The sequence below is a fragment of the Vanacampus margaritifer genome, chromosome 2, assembly GCF_051991255.1.
Source record: "Vanacampus margaritifer isolate UIUO_Vmar chromosome 2, RoL_Vmar_1.0, whole genome shotgun sequence".
Classification (NCBI taxonomy): Eukaryota; Metazoa; Chordata; class Actinopteri; order Syngnathiformes; family Syngnathidae; genus Vanacampus; species Vanacampus margaritifer.
This window is the reverse complement of record NC_135433.1, coordinates 44,954,740-44,975,602: the sequence shown is the minus strand read 5'-3', so window position 1 is coordinate 44,975,602 and position 20,863 is coordinate 44,954,740. Positions and strand designations below refer to the sequence as shown.

Below are 20,863 nucleotides of genomic sequence, written 5' to 3'. Positions count from 1 at the left end.
GTTGATACTAAATCATGCTGTGATAATTTTATTTCATATAGTTGGCATCATCTTTGTCATGGAAACAGGTCAGCTAAAATGGTGTATGCAAGATATGACTTGGTTCCAGTGGATAGAAGATCAAAATTGTTTAGTTTTCCTTGAATGGGGTGCATTGATTTGACATTTAAGCAGAGGGTTTGCATTATCGCTTACAACTTCTGTCACACTAGAACTTAGTTCTAAATATAATGACTAGACCATAACATTTTTTTCATGTTATAGTTCTACAAAGACAGCATAACTTGTCGTTCCAGTTTAAATCAATTAAATCAATTGAATGGCCCCCTGCACGCTCAGAGATTTTTTTTTTCTAAACAATGACTAATGGCACAATCAATCTGCAAAACAAACATGCTGTGAATTCACAATAAGTGCTTTTAAAAAGAAGCTGTACATGAGTCCCAAGAATAATCCCATGCTTGGCAGTGTTGTTTATTATATTCAGTGATTAATCCACAGCGACAAAATACAGATTACGTTTACATTTGAGTATAGTACAAATGTGCAACATCACTGGTGCTATAATGTCAATCTATCTTTTACTGTAAGTGTATACATGCTGATATTGATCAAACAATACTGTACTGGGAATGGTTTAATACTAGGGGTGTCAAAATTAGTGCGTTCATTTAAAGTTCCTTTAATGACGCTAATTTTTTTAACGTGCGATTAATGACCGCCCCTTACTTGGAAAGCCTGTACTGGGGGAATTTTTGTTGCAACGCAACAGACACGACCGTGTCAAAATTTAGCAGTAATAAATTTAATAATAATGCGTTTATTTGTGGAGACTGGAGTCAAGTTGTAATTTACAATTTTAAAAATGTGCAGAATTTCACAAGTTACTTCATGTCATAGATAGCTCTTAATATGACAAGAAAAATGTTCTGAGCTGTCACCGTCTTACAAATGCAATTATGCCATCTAGTGGCAGAAAATTGACCTCAACACAAATCAATATCACGTTTTTTTAAAGTATAGTACATCTTTTTAAGCTTAACTCAATTTTTTCAAATTAATGTATCAATGACTAAAAGACGCAGCCATATTTCTATTTAAAATGTTTCCACTTTTATGTTAACAGTATGAAACTTATAAAAAAAATATTGTACATTTTATTGTACATTTAGAACATGCAAAATTTGTGATTAGTCATGAGTTAACCACTGAAGTCATGCGATTAATTACAATAAAAAAATATATATATATCACCTGACAACCCTGTTCAATACACAAAATATTTATAGTTATCAACTAGTAACTGCTAAATTTGGTTGTGTTTCCATAAAAACGGGGAGTTGAGTAAAGACAAATTTCAATATGTTGGGAAATTGCTGTAGTTAACATAAACAGAAGACAATAGAGATCCGGACGTCACGTGACTATTTCTGTAAACACGCGCCCCTGCAGCAGGAAAGTAGCGGCGCAGCGTTAGTGGACTAAAAATGCGAGGAGAACTAAAATTATCCGTCAACTTTCTGCTCAAGAGCATTGACAGTCACTTTGATGAAAAGGACATGATATACTTGCACGAGGTGGACATGTTGGATTGCTACAACGGCGTATAAGGGCCATGTATAATTTTTATTTTTTTTATTTTAGAGGGCGGGGGCAATATACCGAGAAAAAAAACTCGCAAACTTGCCACTTAAAAAAGAAAAAAAAACCTTGTAAACTTGCGAATTTATTGAAGTGGCAGATTTGCGAGAAAAACTCAGAAACTTACGAGAAATACACATAGGGTAGCTATAGTCTAATCATGTGAGGATTCGTTGGTGGTTAATGGGACACTGTTTATAAAATAAAAAGGCAGAATGGAAACGGATTCATTCTTAAATTTAAACTTTACTCGTCATTCACCGCAGCGAGAGCGACAACACTTCCTGATCCTCTATCAGCTAACTAACACTATCCAATCAGATGCTAGCATACTTTAGGTAAATGCTAGTGAATGACGTAGAGCAGCAGATTCGACACATTACTTTAGATACTTGTACAAAAAATACAAAAATGTATGAATGTGTAAATAATAATTCTGGAAACATAAATGTAAATGTAAATATACATTTTAACAAATTAACTTAAATGTTTGATCGTCCAGGTGTGGAGCTTCGCAAAGCGAGGCGTCTTTGTCGCTGGCCAGTGGCCGTACGCAACGCTTCAAAGAGCGATATGGTTAATCTATGCTAAAGAAATTACTATCTCCTTATTTGGAAACCCTACCAAAAAGTATTGGCACAAATAGTAGAGTAGTACGCTACGTGTATTTCTCGTTTTTGATTTTTTTTTCGCGCAAATCTGCCACTATATAAATTTGCGAGAGAAAAACTCGTAAATTTGCAAGTTTTTTTCTCGGAATATTGCCCCCGCCCTAAAAAAAATAAAATAATATGTGGCCCTAATACACCGTTGTAGATTGTCAATGAAGTGTCAGGAGTGTTTTTTTTTTTAACTCTGCGACACAGCTACGTGGAATTACCTCCTCTCTTGCCGATGACCGCTTCCAAATCTGATCATACAAAAGCTTTACTAGTTTGTACAATTCGGATTTATTTCCCCTTTATGTGTGGTCAAAATGTCATCGAAGTTTTGCAGTGTTATTTAGGTACGTTAGCAATTTAGCAGCTGCTAATTCGGCCGCGACCACCGTCATTTATGCCGTAAAAAGTCTTCTTTATGGTGGTGGTCAGTTATTAAATTCAACTGTGTAATATCTATTAAAGGGTAGAGGCACAAATGAACGAAACAGATTATTTCCTGAGTGGGAACAGTTAGCATCTGCTGATTTAGCCACCATGTACAAAGTGCTCCATTGGCTACGCATTGGTTCCTCTTTTGATAGCCTGGAGAATGCTCAATAATTATTATTTTTTTTACCTCTTGTTGTGGCAGCTGGTCCACAACAGCTGTCAATCATTGTTCAAGTGTGACGTTTGTGTTTACTCAAAGTGGCGCGTTTTCTATGCTGCCAAAATGGCCATTTTGGGACACATGACGTCAACGTCCGGTTTCTATTAGACTCAAAGGTATATCACACATGAAACATTGTGAGACTAATTTCAAAATATGAAATATTTTTATAAAATTACTTTTAAGGGATTGCAGCTTGAAGAGTATTTAAATCTAACTGTCAAAATGAAACGAAGTTTAGATTAATCTTGTATGCTGGTTTGACAAAATTGACAACAAAATAGTTCTTGTTTTAGGGTTACCCACATTATGAACAGATATAATGCCAAATGTACGACTTTTTACCGCCACTTTCTCACCTTCCACTAAAATGTATACCAGTATTTTTTTAGGGTCCGGGACTTTGAGGCCAAAGTCAATAATTACGGTACGTCATGGCCAAAGTAAAGCCTATTGATAAATGACATTCCTGAGCAATATTTTATGCAATTGCTCTTATAGAACAACCTGAAAAATAAATGATTGGCTCAGCTAAGGCCAAGCCACTTTTGCCTTACCTGGAACCATCTCCAAATTAATATGAAGACTGTCTGGAGTTCTTTTTGCACACGTTAGGCATATCAGCGATCCGTTCCTCCCCTTGGATGAATCTGCATCTGCGACAGGGTTAGCGACACCATAAACTTGAGGACATCGTCCGGAGCGTTCAACAGGATCCTTACGACAGTTCAGAACTACCATAGGAGGTTGCGTGGCGGAGTTGAGCGAAGGGAACTGCTCAGTCCGTCTTTGGACGAACCAAAGTCTCGCTTTGACTTTCGGCGGCCAGCAGCAGTTTCCCGTGCAGCTATCGAAAGCGCCCGCATCCCTGAACATGACCTTGCGGAAGTTGGGCCTGAGCGTGAGGTAGATGATTGGGTTGTAGATGGTGGAGGACTTGGCGAACATGGCCGCCATGGCGAACGCCAGAGGCGGGATGTCCTCGATGTTGCCGAAGGAAGCCCACATGGACACCAGAGCGTACGGACTCCACGCCACGAAGAAGCCGATGCAGACCGCCACGCTTAGCTGCACACAGCAGACAATACAATTTTGGGAAGTCCTCTGAGGGACACATTACATTGATGAAAACATATGATGCACTTATCACACATATAATATGAGAATCTATGGTTTCAATGTTTTGGGGGCCATTTTAACGGCTCCTCTGAGGTTTTAGGATATGTTATTAGCTACTTAATCATTCTACTGGATGAGTTTAATGTTGCAGGCAGCACTTGCTTGTCATCCATCACAGCGCATCCACAGGCAATTCCTTCTAATGAGAGCTATCAAATATGGCATCCTTGGCGAAATTTCAAATGCCCCCTTCCTCCATCTCTGATTTACATACGCCTACAAAAGAAATCAAATAGCATTGTTTTTGTTTGTTTTGACTAGGAGCACAGTCACCCCTAACTTTGGGGATGTAAATCAACTTGCAGATTACATTTTCACATATCCTTAAATGTTTAAAATAATTCAATTGTTATACTGCATTTAAAAATACAAACATGACAAACCCTATACCGTACTATGCATGTACAATTTTCAATGCATTTGTTTTGATATGCATTTGAGATTAGATACAAATTTATTGTAATGACAGCGATAAAGTTACTTCTACTTCACTGCTTGTACTTCATGTTAAGCTTAAAAAAAATTCAAATTTAGCCCAGGGATAGGAAACTTGCGGCAAACACTGTGTGGTGTGGCCCCTTGATTAATTTAAAATAAATAAAGTGTTTAAAAAAAATACAAGTCTTAAAAATCTAGAAAAATTCTGGAGGTGGGGGGAGGGGGGTGGACTAAATATATAAAAATATTGGAACATTAAAAAAAAATCTGAGAATATGCTAATCTAATTACAAGACTAAAAAAAATCTAGAAAAATACTGGGGAAAAAACTAAATATATAAATATTCTGGAACAAAAAATAATCTGTGACTGTCGAAACGAGAGCATGTTGTAATATCATCATTCATCGCTAGATGGCAGATGCACTTACACAAGGTCTTTTACTGCCAAAAACTACTATGTGAATAGGCCTCATGTTTTTTTTTTTACAGATTTGGAAGGATATGCAGTAGAGATGTAACGATATCCAAAAATCACGATAAGATAACTATCACGATGTGAACCTCACGATACAATAATTATCACGATATTGAGGGGAGGTTGGTGATATAAAAAAAACCTCACGATACTGTGTAAAAAATTACGATATTGCAAATAAATTTTTTATATATTTGCCAGTATGACAGACTTATATGAGAGATAATCATTGCAGTGGTCAAAACATTCCTAATTAAAATTAAACTGCACTAATAAACTAACCACCAGATGGTGCTAATACTACACAAATGGAATCCATCTCACCTTTTCAAGAGATGTGTTGAGTTTTAATATTTTGACATGACGACGACGAAATTGTGGCAATTTCAATATCACGATATCACGATATTGCAATTATCGTTACATCCCTAATAGGCAGGACAATCATAGTACCTCACACTTATACAAACATTTTGGAAAAAAAGTACAAAATGAGTTCTTGCACTTAATGTTGGTTGGCTGTTACGCAGCTGTGTGCCATCCTTAAATAGTAATTTTTGTGCAAGACTGCCCTTTGAACTTGAAAAAATGAATCACAGTATGTATTATTTTGTTTTTTGCTTCAAGCCCTTTGCTGTTGGTTTAGGATAGAAAGATGCATTATGAAAATGAATAATATTAAGAGCATGTATTTTTGCATATATGCATGTATTTTGTCCATATTTAAAGTGGCATTTTTGTCATAATCTTGCTAGGAAGTGTGACCCTCTCCAGCATTTAAGTTTGGACTGTAATGCAACGAACCAGTAGGGAAACAAATCTGATATATAAAGCGTTGAGAAGGAAATATAAATGTGACTATTGGGGAAAATGTTGGCAAGCCATATGTAAAATACAGAAAATAATAAAATGACTTCTCCTGCTACATTATTAGTAATATTTATTGGGCATTGCTTTAGATTTGGATGTACATTCGCAGCGAATGCTTACGAGCTTAGTGAATTTTGAACATGTTCAAAAATTCTTTGCAACAAGAAAAACTTCTTTTTAACTCTACTAAAAAACTTCAAACGTCCCTTTTACCTTGACAATCATGATCTGGATGCTGCTCATGTGCGTGTGTCTGGACGCATGCTGCTCCATGGTCTTGTGCGAGGCGTGCACGGTGGCGAGGATGCCCGTGTAGGACGCCAGGATGACGCAGCACGGGAGGATGTAGCAGAAGAAGAAGAGCGCCACAGTGAAGGAGCGCGCCGCCGGCAGCTGATTGGACAGGCGCCAGTCGATGCAACAGGCGGTGCCGTAGGGCTCCGGGCCGTACTCTCCCCAGTGGCCCAGCGGGCAGCAAGCGAACAATAGCGCGTAGAGCCAAGCGCAGGCGATGAGCAGGCGGCCGTGGATGCAGTTGAATCTGTTTCCTGTGAACGTAAACCAACTGGCAGGTTATCGTTTTTAACTGACTGGAATTGGACACCACTGTCCCGCGACACATTGGTTGGGAACGACTGGACTACAGAATGGATGGATGATGGACACAAGGCATGGGAAAATTAACTGATGTGCATTATCGATACCCGGAAACGTTTTTAACGTCTCTGCATGGATACAATCCATTTAAGTGTTTCTTCTATGTTGTTATTTATAAATGTGATCCACCCATTATTTGGGGTACCCGTAATTAAGATATGGTAAACACGGTCACTATTTCAACCAGCGCTACAGCACTACTATACTTGATAGCAATCTTCGTAGCAGTCCGGCACATTCTGCCAGTTGCAGTTGCTTTGTCTAGTTTTATATTGCCGATGTATATGATCCTTCCGTCTTTGCCATCCTCAACGCATGCCCGTCCTCCCAAAAGGAAGTCAGCATGCAGGATGACATGGTCCAAAAAATTCCATCTTTTTCTGTTTTCTACGTAAGCGTGCAAATGCCAATGTGGAGTAAACAGTTTTGAGTGGGCTATGTCATTTGAATGTCTTGGTAAAGTCATTCGAACGTAGGCTAAATGCTAAAAACATGACATTTTTTTCCCCCCATAAAGCCACAGGGTATTAACTTGCGGATGTGCAATCATCCCATTATGGGAAGATACCCCGTAGCATAATGGGGAAAATTGCTGTTTTTAGCATTTGGCTTACACGATTTTATCAATCTGTTCAAACAACTTCATCAATAGGTCCGAACGACTTCATAAACACATTTGAATGACTTTGTAGTACGTTTGAACAACTTTATCAACATGTTCGAATGACTTTATCAAGATGTTCGAACTACTTCAAGAGTATGTTCAAACGACAGTGTGCTTGAACGGCTTTATAAACACGTTCGAACGACTTTGCAGCAGGCCTACGTTTAAACAGCTTTATCAATATGTTCGAAAAACTTTACCAATACACTCAAACAACTTTATAAACACATTTAAACAACTTTGCAGTACGTTTGAACAACTTTGTCAATATGCTCGTCAATGCGTTCCAACGCCTTTGATAAAGGCGTTGGAACGTATTGACGAGCATAACTTGACTCCAATGCACTTGTTTTTTTTAACTTGTACACATGGCAATAAAACTATTCTATTCTATTCTGTTCAAACGACTTTATCAATACGATTGAACGGTTTTATAAACACATTCCGATGACTTTGCAGTATGTTCGAACAACAGTCACAACTCTTTACTACACATTCGCAGTTCCACGTTTCCGTAGTTTTCAGCTTCTCAGCATAGCCAAGTTATTTTACTTTCACAACTATTAAAATACTGTTAATTATTATTATAACAATGAGGTGGTGTTGGCTTACAATAATACTAAGAAGAGCTTACTTTTTGGGGGGTCAATTTATAAGCCTTTGTGAAAGGTTTAATCAGCTTTTCTTTAAGAATGTTGCACTTATGCCTGATTATTGTCAGTTGTGAGCCGGGTGTTAACAAAAGTACTGTTAACTTGAAAAATCTATATATTTTTTGAGATTCTGAATAATTATAAATAATCAAACTGATTGAATTGCATACCATCATTTTCTTTGCTTCGTAGCATCAAGTCCAATTGACTCGAATCAAATGGTGTTGAATGAAACAGTACGTTGAATCGCATTGTATCGCGATTAGCAGGTGAATCGTATCATATTGCATTGATATTGTTAATGTATTATTGATACCAGATATTGTATCGCCACAGTAATCCACTTAGTGATGCTGATATCGGTTTGAGAATCCTGACAGGAAGAATGAAATTAAAATTCAAAATAATCATTTGTGTCATCTGCTAAAACAGCCAATAGCAAGCGCAGTTGAACAGTTGGTTTCATGATGCTTCACGTCCACTCAATTAAAGCCTTCTGTGCCTCCAGCTGGGAAAAGACCATTTCTTGAGGTCAAACAGAGGGCTCCATTGCAGAATATGAAACAATATTCAGCGAGTGCAGCCGGCGGACTCGTGGCTCATCAAAGAGGTTTTAACGTGCGGCTTTCGGTGGAGGGATTTGGAAAGAATCAACAATTGGCCATTTAGGGATGCCGCTGTGCATCTTTACCGTAGCCCGAGCGTGGCCGCTTTGAAGACTCACCGTACAGCGGATAACACACTTTGACAAAGCACACCATGCTGAGCAGGGTGAGAGTGCTCAGACTGCAGATGCCGAACAGCATGCCGCAGAAGGCGTAGATGGAGCACACTGTATTCCCGTACAGCCACCTGTGTGGGAGGTGCGAGGGTGTGGGAAAAGGGAGGGAGGGAGGGAGGTAGAAAAAAGAGCTTTGTGTACCGATAGAAACAAACAGAAGGATCAATGACGGAGGGCGTGGGTGAGTGTAAAAAGGGGAAGGGTATCAGCATGGCAATCAGTTTATCATCGTAAAACATTCATTTAGATTTTGTTTTATAAGTTTATATTTTATGTGCGTAGTGTCTAGATAAGTTCAGTGCTTAATTAGACAGTCCACAAATCATTTTTTCCTGAAAACATGAAAAGCTGAAGTGATAAAGCCACAGATTTGTTTGCATTATTGTTGTAATCTGACTTCTGATTTAAATAAATAAATAAAATACAAATAAATAAATGGCAATTGAGGACGTTGAAAATAACAATCACATATTAAATTGCAATCGCAATATTGAGGTTAGTGGGGGGGGGGGTCATTTAGTACCTTTATTTTCACTTTAAGCGAGGAGAATGCGGACTCTCTCGCCTATCTTTTCCATGTTAAATTGAGGCGCCTCTCCCCCTTCATTTCTGATAAATCATAAGTTTTCAACCTGCTCTCATTTGGTCATTTTTCATCCGATTAAAAAAATTAGAACATGCTCGTGTTCCCCAAACCCTTGCCGTTCTAACGAGCCATTTTTTGAATCTGTATCTTGAACCGTTAAGTCGTGAGAGGCTTTTGTTCGAGGCGTGCGTCTCTCATACAATATCAATGGAATGTGGGTGCGTGACGTCTCCAAGTCAAATGTGTGTGCGTGAATCTGCATTTTTCTTAAAGGGACAATAAGATACTTTTAGTTGATGTTGATTATGGTTAACTTCCACATTTCTTGACCGATTCCAGTCGTTTAAAAAAATTTTTTTTTAAATATCGTTCATGAATACAATTAACTTTATCCAAGTGTAAAGAAAATGTCTGTATCATAACAAAATCAATAATTTCTGTACTCACACTTAAAGATGCATTGTGCCGTTTAAAAAGGCAATGTTAAAGCTTTTTCTACATCATGCATGCTCCACCAATGCCCAGATGAGTATGAAGGGCCCTGACTGTTTTACTCTGACTGCACCTATCAGCTTTGCGGACCCTCACACTCCACCGTTTCTTTGTGGAGGGGCGAAGTTTTTCTTACCTCATTTCAAGTCATGTCTTCCTTTGTCAACTGTGGCTGTCGCTTTAAGATCGTACACGTACTCGCACGCGCACCATGAACGAGCCTGACACTGATGCTGCAGTTACGTTTTGGGCCATAGGTGGCAGTCATGAGTAAAAAAAAGTGACAATCTGCATAAAGATCCTTTAAATTTGGTGATGTAACAGACAAAAAAAAACAGCCTTTTGCTTCATTTATGACAGATGTTGAGTGGCTTGGTCACTATTTTTTAACTAGTAATTTTTTTTTATTAACAAGTGGATGAAATGTGCTGCTTTGAAGACCCCCTTTTTCTCTTTTCGCTCAGTTCCTTAAACCCCAGTATTAGATTTGGCAGAGGCATCTTTTGTTGAATTACAGTTATAAGTCTTTAATTAAAAAAAATATAGTTTCCTCCTGTAAACATCATTAAGCATATAATTTATACAAATGTCTGAAGTCCTCTTGTTTATGTTTAATAAATTTAAAACATCCTAAATTATGCTGTTTCTACTAAGTACTGTTCTCCAATTTGGATACTGTAAATGTATATTAACGTATGCCGGAAAAAAAATTCTTGGGAGGAGTAATATGACGGCCTTGTGGCTTCATAAGTTGGTCAATCGGCTATCCAGGAATATATACAGATCAGTGCTTCAACCGCAGTGTATTACTGATCTGAATATATGACTGGATAGTCGATAAGTCAAGACTTTTGAAGCCGCCATATTGCTCCTCCCAAGAAACGTTTCTCGGCATACGATCTTATACATTTACAGTTTCGAAATTGGAGAACAGTACTTAGTAAAAACAGCTTGATTTATGATGTTTTATATTTGTTTAACATAAACAAGAGGACTTCAGACGTTTTACAACTTGCCTTAAATACATATATAAATGATATACTTAATGTTGTTTACAGGAGAAGACTTGTATAATTTTTATTAAAGAATTACCGTGTAACTGTAATTCAACAAAAGATGCCTCTGCCAAATCTAATATTGGGGTCTAAGGAACTGAGCAATAAAAGAAAAAAGGGGTCTTCAAAGCAGCACATACCATCCACTTGTTAATTTTTTTACTTGTTACAAAAATAGTGACCACCCCGCCCTATACTAACTGCCTATGAGTCTCTTCTGTACTTATACCATAGTTTATATAGTAGTTTGCTCGCGAGATGGGAGGAGCAAGATGGCGGCCCTGTGACTTCAACGGTTTGCATGGGCGTTTATGGACTATTGGCTATATCTAGTCATATATTCAGGTGAGTGAGGGTAATTAACAGCTACGCTAACAGTTAGCTTAGCTTCTTCTATTACGTCTGCTTATACTACTTTTTCGTTGTTTGTATTTTACGGAAGTCTGAAAGCCCTTAGACACCATACTGCCGCTCACAGGTCAGTCTTGGTACTACAACTGTGTGTGTGTATGTGTGGTGAGCTGTGTTCTCCATCTCAAGTGTGCACATATTCAAAGTGATCATTACCTTCCCTGTCATGTGTGTGAAGGCTCACATTTTAAAAATCAGTTAAGATAGTTAAAAAAAAAAAAAAGTTAGGCCGTGGTACCTGTGGTAGAAGCTGGATGTTATGGCCATAGGGTAGAGAGACAGAGTCAGGCCCAGGTCACTGACGGCTAAGTTGATGATGAAGAACTCGGCCGGCTTCAGGACATGTTTTTTCTTGTAGGACACATACAGTAGAGTGCTGTTGCCAAACAGGGAACATATTCCTGCACATGGGAGGAACCACGAAACGAGTGTCAACCACAGCAGTCAGAAATATTATCGACCGCTACATGATTTTAGCATTCAATTCTGAGCCCATTTGAACGTTGTTGCTAAGCAAAACAGCAGCACATAAACAGGCTCAGTGTGTAGCATTAATGATGGTAATAATTAAGAAGACTTGTTCACAAGTGAATCGCGCTACTTTGTGTGTACAAAATATATAATGAATATGCACTCATTGTGTGTGAAATAAATGGCATATTTTCCATACGTACCACCATAGTAAGACAATTTTAACGGTAAATAAACAGTACTGTCTGTCGAACATGGACATGAATGTGTGTTTATTCCTCGCATGGCATTGGATTACTGTACGCAATACACACACCGCATATATATTATTGCTTGCTTGGAGCAAAATGATTACACGTCGTACTGCATACCGGTCCCCATACTATACATACAGTAAAAGAAACACGGTGGCGCCAATTTCTACGGTACATTGATGTACTCTGAGTTGGCAGCCAAGCTATTCACAGAGATAGAAAACTAAAAATGAAAAGTAAATTGATTTTCTTCTTTCAAATTGCAGTCAATTTTACTCACCGAAGACTGAATACACCACAGCCACAGTGATGTCCAGAGGCACGGGAATGTTTGACTGGAATGCGGCATCTTCATTCAACCAAACCATCTGAGCACAACAACATTGGTTTTGCATTCCATTTGTCATACTGAATGGAGCAACTTCTATTTATTTGTTGTTTTATTTTTTTCTATTCTGCTTCTGTGATCAAAATCAAGTAGAAAGTGACATTCAGTGGAGGCTGATCAATAATATATGATGTGAGTGTTCAAGTGCTACTCCGGCATAGAAAACATAATAACATAGTGTTGCTTTCAATTGTATCATACATAATTAGCCTATTCAATATTTGCCCTAAACTCTATACGCAGTCGACAAGAGAAGCAAATATCCAAGCAAGCAGGGGTGTCAAACTCATTCTCATAACAGGCCACGTTATGTTGTGATGTCCCTCATAGGGTGATTACGGCCGTGAAAATCCGTTATAATGGCCTCATCATGTTTATTACCTATACACAATAGCCACAATGTAATTGTTATATTTTTGACACATATTTTTAATAGGGATCTTAGATACCACTTTTTTTCACACCAATACCAGTATGAGTAGTCAACTTGAGTAGCCACCGATACCAACACCAAGTGTCAATTCAACCAGTACTTTAGATACATAAAATATATATATATTTTAAAGACAGATAAAGAAAGACCTATATATGCTAGTATCAAAATTTTCCTTAAAATTGAATGAAATTTACGGCAGTTTTCTATTCTTATTTTTAATACCTGATTATAAAATGGCAACAATAAGGTGACCGATATTGGTATCGGCCGCCATCACGAGAATTGATACCTTGAAAGAAAAGGTTGAAATTGGCACAATACAGATATTTGGTATTGGTACTCGCCCATCCCTAATTTTTAACAAACAAACTGAATTTGGACAACCAAATATTTAAATATACGGTACAACTATTGTTTAATTTATGTTAAAAGGGGATTTGGTGGTGAAAAAGATGCTTGTCAGCAAAAAGTTAGTAAAGATGCAAATTGGGAACGATTTTGTAGCAAATAAAACGAAAATAACAAATCTGAACAAAACACCAAGAATGCAGACTTTATTTGCTTCAATGGGCCGCAACAAATGATGTGCTGGGCCAGATCTGGCCCCCGGGCCTTGTGTTTGACACCTGTGGCATACAGAACTTGGATTTTCACTTCAAACAATGTCAAAACAGTAGAAAATTTGAAAATCACAATGTGTTATTTTTTAAAATCATATTCACATTGATAAACACAGTTTGTAATTGTAAATAACTTGGATTTTTGTATTGTATATTGTGGCGTTTGGGGGATCTCCTTGGTGTTTGGATTTAAAACTCACCAATTTAAAAACAAAACATGTTAAACATACTCAAGGTGAACTCTCATGGTTGCCCATGGTGTAGTTATGGTGATGTTATACAATAAGTATTTAATAATTTGTAGCTTTGTTTAAAAAATTAAAAGTTCATACAGAAGATGCATGTGTTTTTTTCCCCATATAGAAAAAATTTCCGAAAAAACAACAACTGACTAGCTCGCTTGCTTTCACTTGGTTAAATGCCATGATCAAACCGTGTCACGCATTTGAAACACCTGTCAATCATTTTCGCGATAACTTGTTCAATACCCCTCGTCTAAAACCAAAACATCTGTAGGTCATCCCACCTCTTTAAAACTAATTTCTAACATAAGTAACAACAATAAAACACCGTGGTCATTCTTACCTTGCGTCTTCATTGACGTTCTAATAAGACCCAATTAAGTTCCCGAATCTATTAGGACAGCAAACAAAATGTCGCCGGAGGGGCGGGTGAGGTGTTGGCACACAAAAAAAGTGTCCCGGATGTGCTGATAAGCAGACTGGAGCGCCAGATGATATTGACAGAGACAGAATGAGATAGAGAGGGCTCGTCTGCTCTCTTGAGATCCTCTCACCCCCCCTTCGCCACCACCCGCCCACACACTCCAGCGTGATGACGTCCATTTTCTGAAATACTGTACAGCAATGATTCCCAACTAGCGAGGGAATGCCACGTGAATTTTAATCCAGTTAATCTGTCAGAAAATTATTATTTGTTACAAATGTAACCTTGTTCATCAATCTACGGAAATTGTGACCGGCAAAACAATACATTCATTTCTCTTTCATTAGAAGTCAGACGGTATAATAAAGGATGAAATCATGGCCAATCAAAGTGTCTCTTTCCATCCATCCATTGTCTTTATCTTTCATTCCCTTTAAATGTGGTACACTATTTGCGCACTACAGTTGTGAAGTGAGCACATCCAGGGGCCTCAGTGCCGATGTGGTACCAGATGTGATCCGGCTGCTAGATTGCATCAGGTCGCCTACAGATGACGTCACGCTACATGATTGACTGGAAATTGTCCGTTTTCAATAAAGTTATATGGGGGGGGTGGGGTGACGGTAAAACATTGGAAGGAAATTAATAAAGATGTCATGGAAATAACAAAATGTATGGACTAAAATTGTAAAAATGTAAACAAACCTAAGAATATAAAAGCATTTAGGATTGAAGAAATAATAAAATAGATTGAAGCGCCTTTGCGCTTGCCGTTGACGTCACTACTGCAGCGCTAACCAAATGCGCGATTCACTTCGGTTTGGTTTCTTTTTTAGCTGTTCACAAATCACAATACATCACAAAAACAGTCTTAATGACAATTGGTAATTGGAACAATTAACATTCTAAACTGACAATATTTGTCACATCTCAGGCAATTAATTTATGTATTTATCATTTATTCAATTTATTTTATTATTTATTCAATATATATTGTCTTTATATTCTTAGGTTTATTTACGTTTTTACAATTTCAGTCCATACATTTTGTTGTTTAAATTGCATCTTTAATATTTCCTTTCCAATGTCTGACGTCAACTGGATAATTTCCGGCCAATCCTGTAGCATAACGTGTTCGTTTGGCGATCCCGATACGATCTAGCAGCCCGATCACATCTGGTACTGACACCGGGAGTAAAATAAAGTAGCACCAATAAAGACAAACGAAACAATCATTTTCACCCATAGATGAAGCACTCCATCCAGTACCTCACGCCACCATGTTAAAAACTTCCCAGGAATCAAGTATCTGTTGCAGAGTAAAAGCTAGCACTATAAGCTAATGCTAATCTGTGAATCCAACAAAATTCATTGCAGCTCTGCTTACCTAATGGCTTTAACTTGACAGCAGTACATTTACCATTATATGTCCACTTGGTAGATTTCAAGAAGAAATCTAAGACATGTTCAAATGTGGATTGTTTACATCGATTCTTTCCTAACAGTGTTGTAACACAACGATTATGTAACACTGCCGACTGATCTCAGCGCCTCATCTTTTTTTCTTCCCTATAGCCCCGAGTGATTTTCCCGCTGAAGCTATCCATTAAGTGAACAAGCACGCTGTATTATTTTTTTTTCCATGTGCTAGACAAAAAGAGCCACAGGCAGACGCCGCTGAAGTAACCAGGCCTTTTTGAGGGATAGCGCTAATTTTTGTGGCGGCGTTTTGCCTCATGTGTCGGAAGAGGCAAAATGAAATGGTCTTGACCACAAAAACAATTGTATGTTGGTTGGTTGTAGCATGGAAGAATTCGCGTGGACCATATGGCCATGTTTGCAACCAGTCGTCCATATCAGCACGTGTTTTCACATTTATAGAAAGAAGAATAAAGGCACAGTGGAGACGCGTCAACGCTATTGATTTGTCTGCAAGCAGGCAACAAAGATGTGCCTGGAGGTGGTGCACTCGACTGTTAGGACAAGATCAGGAAATTCAGAGAAAATTATTATTATAATTTTTTTTTTTAAGGTGTAAAGATTGTGTGTCAGTGGTGAGCGTCATAATAAGCTATTAATGCGGATCATGCCCAAGCCCTTCAATAAAATCATGTGTACTTTACAAGGTTATTTTAATTAATCAAAACTAACCAAAAAACAAAAACTAAAATTCAAAAAACAACTTCGTTAACGAAATAAAATAAAAACAAAAATGCCTTTAAAAAAATAAAATAAAACTAGATTTTATGTTTACAAAACTACCTATAATTATAGCAAAAATAACCAATTTAATGCATGAGCCTTTGGGGATGCTTTATTTTGATATTAACCGGAATAAGGACATTTGAAAGTGTGTCACACAAAAGTGACATCATCGAGCAGAAGCCAATAGAAAAGCACCTATAGATGACGTTGCTCACATGGTGTTTTTTTAAATATTGCGCACAAGTAATACACACTTTTAAAAAAAACTAAAACTAATACTGAAATTAAACTAAAAGTAAGCATTCATGAAATAACTAAAACTAAAAAAAAACTTACATAACCACCCTGAAAGCTAATTAAAACTAACTAAATAAATAAATAAAAAAACTCAAAACAAATAAAAACGAACTAAAATTAAAAATTCCAAAAACAAATGGAAAGCCAACAGGCTTGTTTCACGCGTGCGCAATGAGAAATCAAGTTGTTTTTGTACGTGCGCCTTTTGAATGACAAAAAAGCTGTCAGTAAAGCAGCGCATAATTGGCTTACTTACTTCCGGAAAACAATCAGTGGTTGAGAAGAGAGCCAGCAAACGCCGTTTTTTTAAAAATATTTTTACCCGGGATGGGAACCATCGGCGGCGGGGTACATTTTTGAAAATCCTCGGTGTCCTGGAGGTCTTTGGGCGGCCATATCTGTCAAACCCCACGTCCTACCGGGGACATACGGGCATCCCCGGATTTGTCTCTACGAGACCCAGAGGACCGGCAAATGCCAGATTTGATGCCCGAGGAGGCTGCAACGTTCTACGGCCCGCTCCGCCCAGTCCTCCAGGCATGCCCAGGAATGCTCCAGCGGGAATATAAATGCAAGTGGTCGTCCTAATGAAGTAGCCTAATCATCACGAAAACGGGGAAGAATTTCGTCCGGCACTTTCAAGCAAGGACGTACGAGAAACATAAATGGCTAGCTGGCAGTCCACAGGTTAGCAAACTTGATCGTTGGTTGAAACCTCTTGCGGCTCTGCTGCAATGTCATTTTTTCCTCTCCCAGCCCACTTCAAGAGCACAAGCCAGTTCCAAATACTCTAAATTCCAACGTATCGGCAAATTTCAACCTGCGTCAGTCCTGAATATTTCCGTTTTAATTTTATAGCTACACAGTGGTATAAAATAATAATAAAAATCCCCCCAAATTTTTCTTATTGCGCCCTTCCAGGCGCTCGCATATGTGTCACTACAGCATGCCCACTCTAAAAAGTCACCGCTCGCCACTGGTATGTGTACATTTATTTCTGTAAAAAAAAATTTGGACCAAATGAACAAGATCCCGGATACAAGCGGCCAAAATGAGTTTCCTTCGCAAGGGTATCCGGGCTCTCCCTTAGAGATAGGGTGAGAAGCTCGGTCATCCGGGAGGGACTCAGTGTCAAGCCAACTGCTCCTCCGCGTTGAGAGGAATCAGTTGAGGTGGCTCGGGCATCTGGTTCGAATGCCTCCTGGACGCCTCCCTGGAGATGTGTTCCGGGCATGTCCCACCGACGGGAGGCCCGGGGACGACCCAGGACACGCTGGAGAGACTACATCTCTCGGCTGGCCTGGGAACGCCTCGGGATCCCGCCGGAGGAGCTGGTTGAAGTGGTTGAGGAGAGGGAAGTGTGGGCTTCCCTACTAAAGCTGCTACCCCCGCGACCCGACCCCGGATAAGCGGTAGATGATGGATAGATGGATGGTTTTAGGGCACATCAGAATTATTATTATTATTGCTAGATTTTAGGTCTCGCCTTTAGTTAGTTTTATTTTTTTTATGTAACATCTTAATTTTGGGATTTTTCTGTAGTTTTTATTATTATCCTCAAATCTATATTTAATTTTTTTAGTTAACATTTTTATAAATAGCTGTTGGACTCATCTGTTTGACAAAAATACATTTTGAGGTCACCACTGTAGTTTAAAAATAATAATTTTAGGTAATATCTGTAGTTTTACTTATTGCATTTTACTGTTTATGTATTTGTGGTCTAAAAAGAACAGTTCCAGATCTCACAAATTTGAATGTACTCCTCACATTTTTGCAAATATTTGTTGTAAGTTAGTAATATACAGCTTATTAGAGTGTAAATGTTGCTCCCTTAAAATAACTAAAATACAGCCATGAATAGCTAAACCCCTGGCAACAAAAGTGAGTAAACACCTACGTGAAAATAGGCACACTGGGCATTTTCAGTTAGGGGTGTACTCACTTTTGTTGCCTGGGATAGGCTCTGCCTCACCTTTGACCCTGAGAAGACCTAGCAAAAAAAATGGATGGATAAATGGCACAAGCATTAATCATGTCATGAATAGTATATTTCCAAGAAGCTCAATCCATTCTAGTTTTTTTTTTTTTTGCAACACTCACCGATCATCATTATTGAGCATGTTGTTGTCATCTGTGCCGCCATGCGTGTCTGCTCTCTCGCAGCACGTCACCGTTTCAACAGGTTAATATCATGCTTCCCCTCAATCTCATGTTCGGAGTACGCGCGCATATATGCTACAGTGCGGCCTCATTTGCATATAGATGAAAGCTCTTATTGTATATAACGTCCTGTAATTGCGCTGCTCAGGCAAGTGTTAGCGGCTTCACTGCATTATCCTTCAGTGTCTATTGGCACTATCAATGATTATTATGGGATGGACGTTTCCTCCTTTGTTTGCTACTCCAATCACGCCAACCGCACGTTCAAGCACAAGCATGCCGACGACAACTCAAGGTAGAATCCCGAAGCCTCTTTGACATGTGGATGGATGTGTCAGACATTTTTTTCTTGATTGGCCCTCGTGAATAGTAAATTGCTCATTGTAGAATTAAAGGACAGTTTATGTGCTCCGGGGGGGAACACAATGTTCAATTCACCACCCACAGTGATCATATTACCTTGAGCAAGACAAAAATGCCGTATCACTGTAAAGTGAAAATATAAAAAAACATTATATATTTTTTTTTAGATAAGTAGGACGGTGTATTAGGGCCACGTATAAATATATTTTTTTTTTAGAGGGCAGGGGCAATATTCCGACAAAAAAACTCACAAATTTGCACACAAAAAACTCAGAAAGTTACAAGAACTACACGTAGCGTACTACTCGACTGTTTGCGCCAATACTTTTCAGTCGGGTTTCCAAATAAGGAGATAGTAGCCTAATTGTGTTAGCAGATATTAACCATATTATGTTAAGCATTCGCTCTTTGAAGCGTTGCGTACGGCCACTGGCCGGCGACAAAGACGCCTCGCTTAGCGAAGGTCCACACCCGGACGATCAAACATTTAAGTTAATTTGTTAAAATGTATATTTACTTGTACATTTATGTTTCCAGAATTATTATTTACACGTTCATAAATGTTTTTTTTTTGTTTTTTTTGTACAAGTATCTAAGTTGATTTGTCGAATCTACTGCTCTCCGTCATTCACTAGCATTTACCTAAAGTATGCTAGCATCTGATTGGATAGTGTTAGTCAGCTGATAGGGGATCAGGAAGTGTTATCGCTCTAGCTGCGGTGAATGACGAGTAAAGTTTAAATTAAGAATTAATTTGTCTCCATCCTGCCTTTTTATTTTATAAACAGTGTCCCATTAACCATTAACAAATCCTCACATAATTAAGACTATAGCTACGCTACGTGTATTTCTCGTAAATTTCTGAGTTTTTCTCTCGCAAATCTGCCACTTTATAAAGTGGCAAATTTGCCACTTAATAAACTCGCAAATTTACAAAAAATTTTCTCTGAATATTGCCCCCGCCCTCTAAAAAATATATATTTATACATGGCCCTAATACGCCATCGTACAAATACTATATGTAGTTAATGCTGAGTAAAATTGTTTCCTTCTCTGTTGCCTGTTTAGTGACCTAAATCCAATCCGGGGTGCAAAAACCTTTACACATTGGGTTTCTTCAGATTATTTTTTATTTTTGCGAATAAAATGACCCAGAAGTACTTGGAGAAAGGGTTGTTTGATTTCTTAACATGCTTCGGAAATGTGTCTCAATCCATGCAACCTTTAACACACTGCTGGCATATGCTACGCCTGACCAACATTTAGAAAATGATGTTATATAATCCGCGTGAAGACGTTTGAGAGTACAGAAGCCAAAAAGGAAGAAAGAAAAAAAACACCTTTTAAGCAGGCTTGTAATTGTTTTGGATTTTTCAATATGGCTTGTTTTCATTTTATTTTTATTTATTTTTTAACATTTAGCTAGTTTTAATTAGTTTTCAGAGTGGGTTAGTTAGTTTTTATTAGTTGTGTTTCCCCCCCAATTTTTTTGTTTAGTTTTATTAATTTTAGTATTATCATTTTTTTTTTATTTGGTGAATTTCTTGTGTGCAGTTTTAAAAAAACAACAACATTGCAGTAAGTAGGATGTTAAAAATCAACAAAAAAATATTTCAAAAACAATCATCCACAAATCAAATACAGGTACTGTAAACAGTCGGCAAGCTTTGATGTGCATTGTACAATAAATTAAGCACATAATTCTGCTACTCAAGTAAGATGCATCACAACCCTCGTCTTCAATAAAGCTACAATGGTCTCGCTGTGCAGTAATACCAAAATAAA

At 38.1% G+C, this 20,863-nt stretch overlaps 1 protein-coding gene across 2 annotated transcripts; it reads right to left on the bottom strand.

Annotated features, from left to right (window-relative positions):
- Positions 1-523: 523 nt before the first annotated feature.
- On the bottom strand, positions 524-14,145 carry LOC144043829 (opsin-5-like). Of its 2 annotated transcripts, XM_077557832.1 has the most exons (7): positions 13,970-14,145; positions 12,221-12,308; positions 11,454-11,616; positions 8,615-8,742; positions 6,130-6,464; positions 3,691-4,020; positions 524-3,608 (listed from the first exon to the last, which is right to left on the bottom strand). In XM_077557832.1, exons 2-7 carry the CDS (start codon positions 12,306-12,308, stop codon positions 3,573-3,575), a joined length of 1,080 nt encoding a protein of 359 aa, XP_077413958.1. In that variant the 5' UTR covers positions 13,970-14,145; the 3' UTR covers positions 524-3,572. The 2 variants fall into 2 exon arrangements, with proteins under 2 accessions (XP_077413958.1, XP_077413957.1); XM_077557831.1 differs by having other exon boundaries at positions 524-4,020.
- Positions 14,146-20,863: the final 6,718 nt, after the last annotated feature.